Raw genomic sequence first — 12,924 nt, 5'->3', positions numbered from 1 at the left:
CCATGACAATCTCCAGCTGCAGCTTAATGTTTTCATCTCAAACTAATGTGATAAAATAGTCAATAACTACAGTAAATCATCATGAACCATATCAGCTAGCTACTAGTTATGTTTATTATCATTATAATATCAAGTAATCCTTTGCCCATAGTTGAGCATCAAAAAAACCCAGCAAACAAGATAAATATCCATGACAATCTCCAGCTGCAGCTTAATGTTTTCATCTCAAACTAATGTGATAAAATAGTCAATAACTACAGTAAATCATCATGAACCATATCAGCTAGCTACTAGTTATGTTTATTATCATTATAATATCAAGTAATCCTTTGCCCATAGTTGAGCATCAAAAAAACCCAGCAAACAAGATAAATAAAAAATTGGTAATTTAAAAACCTGCTAATAGGGATCATAAAAAAAGTAAAGAAACAAGACTGGAGATACCATAGACATTATTTACTCAAACTACAAATCCCTATTTTGACTCCACCAAATGTAATTCTAGGTAACAGCATGGAGCCAAAATGGGGGCTTGTAGTTTGAGTAAATAATGTCTACAGTATCTCCAGCTTTGTTTCCTTATATTTTTAAGATCCTTACTTGCAGGTTTTTAAATTCCCAATTTTTTATTTATCTTGTACTCAACACAGCTAGTCAAAAAGTGAGACACTGTAAATCAAAAATTGATATTCTAATCAATATTCAGTAAGCATTTTCACTTGATAGAATGGTCTGAAAAAAAGCAAGAGTAGATCTGGTCTATCTATAATAACACTCAGATCACCTGACTAACAGGCTTTACATCAAACCACATACAAGATGTGGCCAGATATTTGCGAAATTGTCAGTTTTACAGCTGTTTTGTGTTATGAATTGGTTAAAAATATCCACAACTATAAAAAAGATAAAATATCCTAAGAAAACACATCTTTAGAATAAAGTATCACTGAAAACACAGCTAGAAAGTTGCAGATTTATATGAAGCAGTACTACAATATATAAAATCAAATTGTACAAACACAAATGCCTTTATAAAGAGAAATTGGTGAAGTGCATTATTCATAAAACTACATCATTCTTTGTTATGCATACCTGTATGTGTTCATTGTATCTGAATTCTTACAGTTGCTAGCAAAGAATTATGCACAATTCTAATACTAAGTGTATGTTTGTAAAGATTTCCCTTTTAAAGGTATTTTCATTTGAATATTCACATTATTTCATGTGATAAATGAATATTTTAAGGCATTAATTTGGAGTAACTAGAAATTATTATAGCTGTTGTAAAACTGTTGCTTACTGATTTTGATAAAATGACAATAATTATGCATTTTAAAATTTTGATATTGTTCTTCTTGGAGGTTTATAATATATATATATTAAAATGTTTTTTTCAGTTATATTTCATCAATCTTGATTGTAAACTAAACTACGTTTAAAAATTACTTTGCTATAAGTCTCACTTAATATAAAGAAAAATATAACGAAAAAAAGTTAAACTCTTTAACTGGTTGTTTTTCAGATGTGATTAATAATTACGAAATGTGACTGTTCAAAAAATAAACTTCTCTTACAGATGATTGTTCTTGTGCACTAAATCTTTCAAGTGAGTTCTCTGGGAAAATTAATTCAGAGCACACATATAGATTTTATAATGTTTTCTATTTCCAGCAATATCCATTAATTTTGCAAGTTAAAACAGAAAAAAGGGATGGTTCAACTACCAACAATCCTTATGTAGCATTTCGAAGGCGCACAGAGAAAATGCAAACAAGAAAGGTTTGTTCATGCCAAAAAAATATATTCATGAAATAATGATAAATATCATTAAAACTCATTAGTAATGTTGTGAAAGTGATTTGTATTTATTTTAATTATATTTCATATTGTTTATTCATATTTAAGATTCCCAGGAAACACTGAAAATGATTTTTTTTTATTGTCTCAATTAATCTTAAGCAAAGAAGGGAAAAATTATTCTTGTTCATTGATAAATATCTTTAAGTAATGAACTTTTTTATATTATTTTTAATGTGTTAACTTTCTATTCAGGATAATATTTTTTGTTCTTTGCTTGATTTGTAATTACAGATTTTAATTAATATGTTAGTAATTACAGATTTTAAAAGAGTATATGAAGTAGTTAACAGGTGGCTAAGGAAAATTTTAAAAATCTTAGTAGTATTGTCATTTTAAAAATTTTAGCTAGTTGGGTTTCTTTTTATTTTAACAGTACTTCATATTAGTATATTATCATAATTTAAGGCTGACAGTCCAGAGGAACATATTTTATACAACACACAACCTGCTAATGTTAAAGCTAGACAGTTTATAAAAGTCTTCTGTGCTTCATTGACACAGCCACTGTTTTCTTTTTACATGAGAATGTTAAGTTTTACATCTCAATTATGTGGAGAAAGGAAGATAAGATGGTGAACATTTGCAGTAACAAATGACGTGGCACATGTAAGTACCTACAAACCAAAAAAGAAATCACCTTTAAATCAGGAAAAACCTTCAGAGTTAATCAAGAGGAACTGTAAATCAGAAATTCTTGTACATTGTATAACGTGTTTCAGTTGACACAAACAGTACATCTGTCACACTGGAAAGAAACTTTGAGAGAGTGCAAATTCATGAACAACAAATTCAAGATCCAATATTCCACTGAATGAACATCTGAACTCTTGTTGCAATGAACCATTTGCAATCTTTCTGTTTTCAAACAGTGAAATATAGTAGAAAGCATAAGAAAAATATTTAATAAGATTATTATAGTCAACAATTAATTGTTAAAAATATTAAGTTTGTATGTCTTTTTGTCCCTTTAAATTAATAATTTTATATTTTATTTAATTTTGATGTGAAACTCAATCTGTGATGTCAAATTTAAAGCTATTTTTAATTTCTGAGGAGTACACCTTGGAAAAAAGCATTTATATTAAATAAATTATTTAATATCTAGTTGTTATTAAATAGTTATTCTTACACACAGACACTCAAAATATTTTAAAATTAGAATCTAAGTGCAATTTTCTACTTCTGTTTAATATTGTGCATCTGTGCCTTCACCCAAGTTTTTATCCTATGTATTCAAATCTCTTCTGCCTGCTTGGGAAGTGAACCACATGTCTTCTGTTTTGCTCTCTAGTGCCCAGTTTTCGTGTCTTCATTTCCTGACCACCTTCCTGCATTACCTCTCCTCCCTCCACTTTATGTGTGATGCATTTTATCGTGTTTCAGAGAGGTTTGTTATCTTCTCTTTACTAAATTAGCCCATACCACTTTTCTGCTCTATTCTTGTTTACTTGGTTCCTCTTCTTTTGGGTTAGAATGCACTCCTCACTAATGTCCACCTCTCTCCTTCTTATCTACATGTTCTTCATCAGGCTTCTTTTCTTTGCCCAGAAGTCTTTGGTGGTATTACTAATTCAATGGAGACCCAGGGTGAAGCAGCCAAGCATCAGTCCTTGTTGTCTTTCCCTAATTTCTTGTTTTTCTCAACCATGTCCTCCGACTTGTGTTCCTTGACCAGATCAGTCTACCTCTATCCTTCCCATTTGAGCTTCCAGGCCTTCCTCATTTTCCCGCTTCCTAACGTCAACTATCCTGTCAGGTGGGCCTAGTGGGTGTCCATCTGTCTCACATTGCCAACTCTTTATCATAAGATGTTTTCTTCCCTTGTCCTCTCCACTATGTTCTAATCCTTCTTTTTTCACCAACTCCCTTGCCCAATTCCCATGCCTGACTGGGGCCTTAATGTGGTGTTACATGCTGTCATGTGTGCCTTTGAGCTATTGGCTACTCGCTCTTTATATCACTTTTCTCTTAAGACTTACTTCTTTCTCCTTCTCACCTGTTGTTGCTGTCATTCAGGTATTTATACTCTTGTTGCTTCTTGCACTCTATTCCAACACACTTATTTCTCTACCCAGACTGGGCCTTTCTTAAGTCTTCAGCTGTTTGGGAGGGTGAACATTCTTTTTCTCCCTCCCTATCTCTCAGCTCTATGCTCATTTAGACCCGGATTGGCTCTTATGTTCAGTTCAAGCTGTTCTGTGTTAATTGGCACAAACTTATTCCTTTCAAAACTCCCATCATAGTATATTTCTACTGTGTGACCCCCCTTTTCATCCAGGGACCTCTTAGCTTCTATCCTTACCAGATGGGTCTGTCAACTCCTCTGGTTGGTATACTCTTCTCTGGATATTGATACTTGAGAGTTCTTTCATATTTTGTTGTATCAGATTCTTCACTTGACTCATTCTCTTGCTTCTCTTTTTGTTGGTCCTTGGATGAGAATCTCCAGGCATGCATGTGGACAACTCCCCACATATTTGTCATTTATTATTTTCATCAACTGGCTATTTTGTCTCCCCTGGTTGCCACACTTCAATCAACCCACTATCTTTGAGATGAGTTTGTTTTATTTTCCTTTTCATTTGACAGGATCCTGCCAGGTGTCTGATGTTGCCTCCCAGGGTATGCTTACTTCCCAAAATCTACATTGGGTTAGGGGTAATGGAAAGTGCTCAAACCATATGCTCTGGCTCTACCAGTGCCCTCTGTTGAGATGGAGTCTTCTGCAAAACCACTAGAAGTATACAAAATTATTCAATTGCCTGATCTAGACCATACCATTCCATGGACTATCATGGAAAAGGTTGGCATCAGAGAAGTGACTGCCCACTTCTAAGAGTCATCTAACAGATATACAAGCACTTCTCTGGGTCTCCCCACTCCCTTTTTCAAGTGAAGCATTGGAGACCCTTGACACTTACCTGTTCCTAGCTGCTGGGGTGGTGGAACTTGAAGGGTTCCTTGCTAATTGGGCTCGGCACAATACAGTGAGAAGTATGGTGATGGTGGCACTGTCAGTGTTATGCAGGTCAATTCTCAAACAACTTGTGCACCCTCTTCTTATAGAAGAGTCTGTCCAGTTGAGTTAAGCACATCCTGTACTTTCTGATTGTGCCATAACCACGCTACACTTACTGGTTCACTGACCACTTGTGTGCAAGTGCTAGGATTGTCATGTTCTTATTCTGCCCATCCCTGTGACACTTCTGACTTATTTGCCTCTTCCCCCCTTCTTTTACATTCCAGGTGAATAGTTTACCTATGAAGCCCTTACCATCAGGTGTCACACTCTGCAAGTTTTCCCTTCAGGTGCTTTCTGAAAGGACTTCACTAGGTTTAAATTTACACGGACTCCTCCATCAATTTAACGTGGAATTCTAGCTATTCTGTGTGAGGAGGTGAAGTATTGTCTTGGAAGATAACATTTTCCTAATCTAAGAAAGAAATTATTGCAAGTGCTTAAGGGGATTTATTGTGTCACCCTCCTATTGGTGGAAGACTGTTGTCACGTTGATGCCATTATGCATCAGTGCAGTTCACATTAAATGCATGAATCTCAGGTGGGAGCTCAATACTATTAGCATGCAAATCTTGTAGGTAGATGCACAAGGGATATAGCTGTTCCATGTGTTGAGGTGAGTATCTATTGGAAAAATACTTTCAGATTAAGAAAATGTTAATATTTGCAAGATAGTGCTATTTTACTCGAAATCATTTGAGTTATTTTTTGTTTTTTTCTTTCAGACACAATTGTATAAATTGTTTGTGCTCAGTTGTATGGAATGTTTTGTCTTTTATCAGATGGGTGGCATGAACAAAATTTCAAATACTGAAGTTTTGACTTTTGTATTTTGCAAATTCATTTCCAAAAATTTTATTTATAGTTTTCTATTATTTTTCTTCCAAGTATCCCATCATTAAGGTGGTATAAGTGGGTGCAGTTTGGGTTCTCATTGCTATTCTTTTAATTATAAGTTGTATTGTCAAAACAGAAATAATTATTTTGTAGTATAAGTCTAATCCTTATAAATTATTTGTTGAATCTTATATGTAATAACTCTTGGTGTTTTTGATTCCCCTAAAAAAGGAGAGAGTCCTTACATCAGATATAGAAGTAAAGTATTTGTCTAGTTATTCTGATATATTTCATCTATAACACATCTATAAACATTTCACAATATGTATAGAGAGGGTTGAGTAAATTATATTAAGATTATTTTGAATATGCAAATCAACAAGTCATGTGACAGTCACAGCTGATGGAAAATCATGGTTGAATGGCATGTATCAAAAATACATTTTGACATTGTTTGATAGTGTGACGCACTGAAAATTTTATTTCTTTTGGGAAGGGTATGTAACATATATCTGACACAATATATTCATACAGTGAGGTCATAACGATGTGCTTAGATCGTGTAATTAAAATTTCCAACACTGTGATATCCTTTTTATTTAATATCATTGGAAAACAAATAGTTTAGAGAATTAGGACCATCCAGAAAGAGACGTGCAACAGTCACACCCCAACCACGGTAAGCAAAGTGTGGTGTCTTATAACAGTTGAGAATCCATGAACATAGAAGTCATTGGCAAAAAACTATCCATATGCCTCAGTTAACTACTCAACGTTATCAAAAGGATCTCCACATGTGATGTGTACACAAGTTCATTGTACAATACATCTGTTCAACCACTGCTTTCCTCCAGCAATTGCAGAATGAAACTGGTATTCATACTTATCCATACAAAAAAATATTCTGTCAAATTTCTGGATGCAACTCCTGTTGATTTCTTTGCAATCAGGTTGTTAAAATAGAACTTGAAAACTGTCATTGTCCTACAACAGATGGATTTTGTAAAACACTCAAGGAGGAATGGTGTGCTTTGGGCACGACAGCCTTTAGCATTGGAAACTATTCTACAAGACTACTGTCAAGATACACAGTTGTCAGTTAGAGCATGAATGAACATGGTGACATGGATTGTAGCGACATGATGAGGCTCAAAATTATTTTAACATAATGTACTCAGCCTTTGTATGTTTCCAACTTTATATTCTAATGTATTATTTCCACTATATTTGCTGACTTAATTAGTTCTTTCATGGTAACACTCTTTGATGCCAGATCTTGCTTATGACAGTACCATATCATGTGAGATTTTTTTCTCTGTACTACTAACTAGACTAATCAAGTATTTAAAAAAAAAGAAGAAATTATGTCATTTTATTTAATCATGCATGAAGAGATTAAAGATCTTAATGTGTTCTGTTGTGGTTGAAATTTGCCAAAGTAATTGGTGGTGTTATTTAGTATTTCTGTATTCATATGCTCTGAGATGTATTCAGTGTAGCCTAAATCACTATGAGGTGCATGCTGTGATGACATGAAACTTTAGATATAAAAGGTTATAACCAATATACAGACTCAAAGCATGTTTAAATTACACAAAAATTTAGAAAAGCTTTTTTTGTTTTTTTACAAGAATAATATAAACAAAAAATTGTTAAAAAGCTGTCGCATTATTCGAAGGACAAAATAAGTAAAATCAATAACATGACTCTCCTAAAAATAGTGAAGTATAATTGATTATTAAATTTAAAAGAAAAAAAACAACTTATTTATTTAACTTTATGATTTAGAACAGGAAAAATGATGAAACATCTTACGAAAAAATGTTGAAATTGAGAAGAGACCTTAGTAGGGCTGTGTAAGTACATTTTGCACCAAAATGTTTGCTATTGTAAATTAAATATTATGATCCCAAATAAGTCTTATTGGGTGTAAAACTTATTACAAAAAAAAACTGCAATTTTTAATTTAAATTTTAAAAAAGTTTTAGGTAGTTGATATATGTTAACCCCACATAATTATAAATAAATACTTTACTAAACATATTTTTTAAATCTTGTTGATTTGCTTGTGGTATCTTGAAATGGTAGAACAGTACATAAAAAATAACACTATACTTTTTTACCAGTTGCCCTGAAATTACCTCTAGAAAATAACCTATTTTAAACATAACCAATTATATTTAAATGGCAATTATTCATGTATATTGCCATGAAAAGCTCAATTTTTATATTATAATAATGAGATATGTTTGGCTGTAAATTTATTTAATCCATTACCATTAATGTTAACTCTGATATAAGCATTAGAAATACCCAATAGTCATGATTGGAGCATCTAAAGATGTACTTCTGACCTTATTAATGATTTGAAATGATACTTATCTTAGAGATTCTTATAAACAACAATCTGTAAGCTGCATTGTACACTTTAATGGACCTTTTCAGTATGTCTGTCATTGTGTAATTTGTGTTGCAATAGGTTGCATTTTCCTGTTATAATAAATCTTATTTTTCAATTTTTGAGTTCCATGTGGTACAAAATTAGTAAGTTGGTTTATTAAATTTCAAAGGAGCTGTCTGAATTATTTATTTGAAATATTTTACAAATGTGTGTTTCAAAGTATAATAAGTATATTATATTTCCACTGTTACTATATATATTACTTTTGATTGGTACTTTCTAGTACATTGTTAGAAATGGTCAAAAGGAGAGAGAAAACAAAGAGGGAACATCTTCACTTGACCGTTGAGATTTTTGAAAAAAGGTGAGATCTTGTCTATGAAAGAGAGAGATTTGAAACCTATGTAATGATAGCTTTTACTGCAATGGTATATTATTATAAACCTGATTTTAAGTATTATTTTATTACCAAGAAATAAAGAGATTAATTATTTAGCTGATCAGGGGCAAAACAAGGAAAAATTATAACACAAAATTATCTGGACACACGTTTTTTTATTAATTCTAACAACCATAAATATTAAACATTCTTATTAAGGTCTCAGTGAATGTAATATAATGAGATGGACATTTGAGAAATTTTGAAAGAAATTTCCAGTTCTAAGCATTTTGATATTTTATTAGAATTGTATTGTTTTTAAAATACAGAAGATCTGGAAGTATTATATTTTCAAAACTTGTTTGGAATGAAAAAAGTATAAAACATAAGTATGAATTTGTCATTTGATATGTAGTATATTTCAATGAGTTTTTAAAAATCTTAAAGGAATTGTAATATAGAATCAGGTATTAACTTCTTAAACCTGAGTGGATGCTCCCAGTATCCGGCTGAAAATCCTGATTTACCCATCTTTGTTTTGTGGGAACATTGTTAAGTTACATACATTTGTATTCACATTGTTTGTTGTGAGGTTGTATTTTAAAGCAAGAGACTTGAATGTCTTCAAATATGGAAATTGTGAATATAGTGCCTGTAATTAAACATTAGTTATTAGTAATGTTTAATGATTGAAGTGTCAGTAATAACATTTAATTTGTTTGTGTTTTGTAATTATTACTATTATTCATGTTCATTTTGTAATCTTGTTAAATCATGTTATTTTGTCTGTATAAGTTTAGAATATCAGTTTAATAAAAGTCTGAATTCACTTATTTCAGTTTAATCAGGTGTCTATCCAAGTTTTCTTGCTGTGTATAGTACTCTGCAGTTTTTGCTGGCGATCCTTAATCATGCGTTAAAATCCACAAATTTGTGTGACATATGACATACTGTAGGGATTGAAGATTAAAAAATCTTGTTTTTTTTTTTAATGACTGGAATATGAATTTCCAATCAAAAAATATGATAATTGGCATGTAATATTTAATTTTTAAACATTAGAGAAGTATTATTTTAGTTGACTTTGTCTTCCAAAAAACAGATGTTTCTAGTCTATTTGCCGTTTTTCTTTAGGTTATTGTATTCTTATAACATAAGATTAGTGTTGTTTATGAGCTTATTTATGAGTATAATTTTGATGGAAATAACCTGAAAAGTGTTTCAGAAGAAAAAGATCATGGCATTCTGGTTGATCGGTCTCTGAAACCATCCAAATAATGGACAGAGCAAATAAGATTTTAGGTTGTATCTACAAAAATATTGAATACAAATATAAAAAGGTCATAATATCATTGTATAGGTCATTGGTTAGACCACATGTAGAGTATTTTGTTCAGTCTTGAGCTTCTTACCTCAGAAAGGACATTGAATTGTTGGAAAGGGTTCAGAAGAAGGCTACTAGAATTATACCTGGGATGGAAAGGTTATCGTATGAGGATAGGTTAAGATCTCTGAAGTTGTTTTCTCTTAAAAGCCCCCCAGTGGCACAGCGGTATGTCTGCGGACTTACAACGCTAGAAACCGGGTTTCGATACCTGTGGTGGGCAGAGCACAGATAGCCCATTGTGTAGCTTTATGCATAAATTCAAACAAACAAACTTCTGTTGAAAAAAGAAGAGTTAAAGGGGGTGTGATTGAGGCATTTAAGATTGATAAAGGAATTGATAATGTTGATTCATCATTTTTTATTTTTTTTTCATATTTAATGATGAGAATGGTAAGACTAGGGGACATAAATATAGATTTTGACAAGGAAGAAATAATCTTTAGCTAGGACAACTTTCTTTTTCTAATAGTATGGTTGGCCTTTGTAACAGGTTGCCTTAAGATGTGGTGCATCCAGTTAATTTAAGGGAGTTTGAGGAAAACTTGATAAATATCTGAATAATAAGGGGTGGATTTGAGTTGTTGTTTTTTAAAGAGTTTAGAGCCTAGATGGACCGAAAAGTTCCTTGATCTCTTTTAATGTTACATTATGTTATGTTATTTCAGTTTTATTTATGTATGTTTTTAAATTTTTGTAGTACTACAAAGAAAGAGTATTCCAATATATTATGGTTCTTTTTCTTATAATCTTATACAGGTATCAAGCTGGAGATTACACAGGACAAATTTTAGCAGAAGTGTCTGCATTAAAGCTTGCTCGAAAATCTTATATTTCATTTAAAAACCAACTTGTATCTAAGCATGAAATACGAGTAACCAAGCACAAGCTAAAAAGGCGTATGGTAAGTTTTAGTTTGTAACATTATAATATTTACTACAAATTAAATACCTTTGGTTTCACTATACAGACAGTTATTACAGTAGCAGTAGGTCTAGCCTCACTAAGAATATCCTTTAATAAGACTATGGGTAGAGATGTATTAAAAGTGCATACTGATTGAAAATAGAAATGTTGAATACTCTTGTAAAATCAACAAGTTTCTTGGTGAAAAATGAAGTGTTACTTTGTAATGTATAAGTTCCCAATTTATTTGACATCTTTCAGGGGACCTTCATTCACATTTATCCAATCTTCTGTCCCAGATCTTATTTACTTTCCTCCACATTTTAAAATGTTTAAACCTGTGTATTACAGGAGATAGATGGATGTAACTTTTGTGTTAAACAGTGTTGAGTTGAATAATGATTTTCTTCAGTTAATAAATGGTAAACATCCAAATGTAAAGTTTACTGTTGAAAAATCAACAGAATGACAACCTATCATTGTTAGATGTTCATGTCTTAAATAACCAGGGTATACTTACCATTAAAGTGTATCATAAACCTGCTTTCACTGGACTTTATTTACATTTTGAAAGTTTCACTTCTTCGATCTTTAAAGAAAATCTGGTTAAAACCATGCTGTACAGTGTGTTTAAAATATCAAGAAATCAAAATCTTTTGGAAGCTATTGTATTAAATGTTCCAAAGAAAACTGTTAGTTGAGTCATACCATACTTGGTTACTCTTTCATACTTGATTAAGAAGAAAGTGAAACTATATCCACAAATTCAGTTAGCCCTTTCACCCCAGTCATCCTTTACTGCCCATGTTATGAGGTTTTAGTGTCTTACATTAAAATTTTAATACTACTATTTTTTGTTTATGTTTTACCAATTAATATAGCATAAAATCGTAGCTAATAATCCATATGCTAATAGTTTATAAGTTTTAAGTTCTTAATTTTATTAGGCAGTATTTGAAAAAATCCTGAATTTCCCCTAGTGTGAGAAATAACATATTTTCTCTAGACATTTCCTCTTCTCTATTTTATTCACCACCCCTCCAATAAGTACGAAATTTAATGTTAACTACTCACTATAAAATCATCATTACTCATACAAACCATAATTTTATAGTCTTCTATCTTCTTTGGTTACTGGGCTATCAAATAGAAAATTTGCCACACCCACCTGTCACATCCTCTCTTTCAGGATTTGTTAATAGTTCTCTCCTGTGTTTAATACTATATTATGTATAACCAAAAGAAAGCCAAGGTTTTCATCTATCAAATGATGTATTATATTATGTTGTTTTCTGAACAGAGAATTGTCAATTTCTCAGTTAGTACAAGCTTCGTTCCAATGGGAAAGATAATGGCCAGCTTGGATGAATTTGTAACGTTTTTTGTTGCATAGTTAGAAAACCAGAAAAATTGTGATAGTTAGGGTAAATTGTCTGCTTTTTGCATGTTATTATTCTATGTTCTTTGATGCATTATTTAATTGAATAAAAAATATTCAATGCATTACTACCATTAGTATAAAAAAAGTTTAATCTCTACTCATTATTATAAAAGTAACTAAAATGTAAAAATGCATTGTAGGATCGTATGGCATTAATATTATGAAAACAAGTTGTTAAATTTCAATTGAGACTTAACTTGTCAGTTAGTTGACATAAATATATGCATCTACACATATCAGTATCGGTTCTTTATATTCTTGTAAACATACCTGTTTTGTTACAGTTCTGGAGAAACTTTTAAATGGCTTTTTTATTCCAATTTCATCATATTCTTGTATGATTACATATCAAGAAAAAATGTCATTATCTATAAAAAAAGGGTTTTTTTGTAACATACCAGTTTACCAGTTGTTTTGTGACTCAAAAGCAAGTTGTCAGTCTCGAGCAAACACATTAGTGTGTACTAAGAATTTATTTTATTTTATTAATGATCAGTTTAGTTCAATTCATGAACGAGACATAATAAGTATGATGGTCTTTATTTCACTATTCCAACTTCTCCCTTGAAAACACCAGAAATAAGTAAAGGACAGTTAAAAATTAATGTTTAACAAGTAAACTTTCATAACAAATCATAGAAAAATTAGGTTTACACTACAGTAAAATGTTACAAGAAACTTAAGTTAAACATAACAA

The 12,924-nt window shown here is 31.5% G+C and overlaps 1 protein-coding gene across 4 annotated transcripts in view; it reads left to right on the top strand.

The window, feature by feature from the left end:
• Positions 1-12,924, top strand: part of LOC106460876 (enhancer of polycomb homolog 1-like) — a 52,180-nt gene that overhangs the window by 20,115 nt on the left and 19,141 nt on the right. For all 4 annotated transcript variants that reach the window (XR_002610868.1, XR_002610867.1, XM_013920631.2 and 1 more), the window contains exons 5-8: positions 1,672-1,779; positions 7,505-7,572; positions 8,401-8,481; positions 10,640-10,784. Coding sequence is in view for 2 of the 4 variants with exons in the window: in XM_013920631.2 (XP_013776085.1) it covers positions 1,672-1,779; positions 7,505-7,572; positions 8,401-8,481; positions 10,640-10,784 (402 nt within the window). In the remaining 2 variants the exon portion in view is untranslated. The remainder of the gene's footprint in view (positions 1-1,671; positions 1,780-7,504; positions 7,573-8,400; positions 8,482-10,639; positions 10,785-12,924) is intronic.

This window comes from Limulus polyphemus, unplaced genomic scaffold (genome assembly GCF_000517525.1).
Source record: "Limulus polyphemus unplaced genomic scaffold, Limulus_polyphemus-2.1.2 Scaffold853, whole genome shotgun sequence".
In the NCBI taxonomy this organism is placed as follows: domain Eukaryota; kingdom Metazoa; phylum Arthropoda; class Merostomata; order Xiphosura; family Limulidae; genus Limulus; species Limulus polyphemus.
This window is presented reverse-complemented; position numbering and strand designations above follow the sequence as displayed.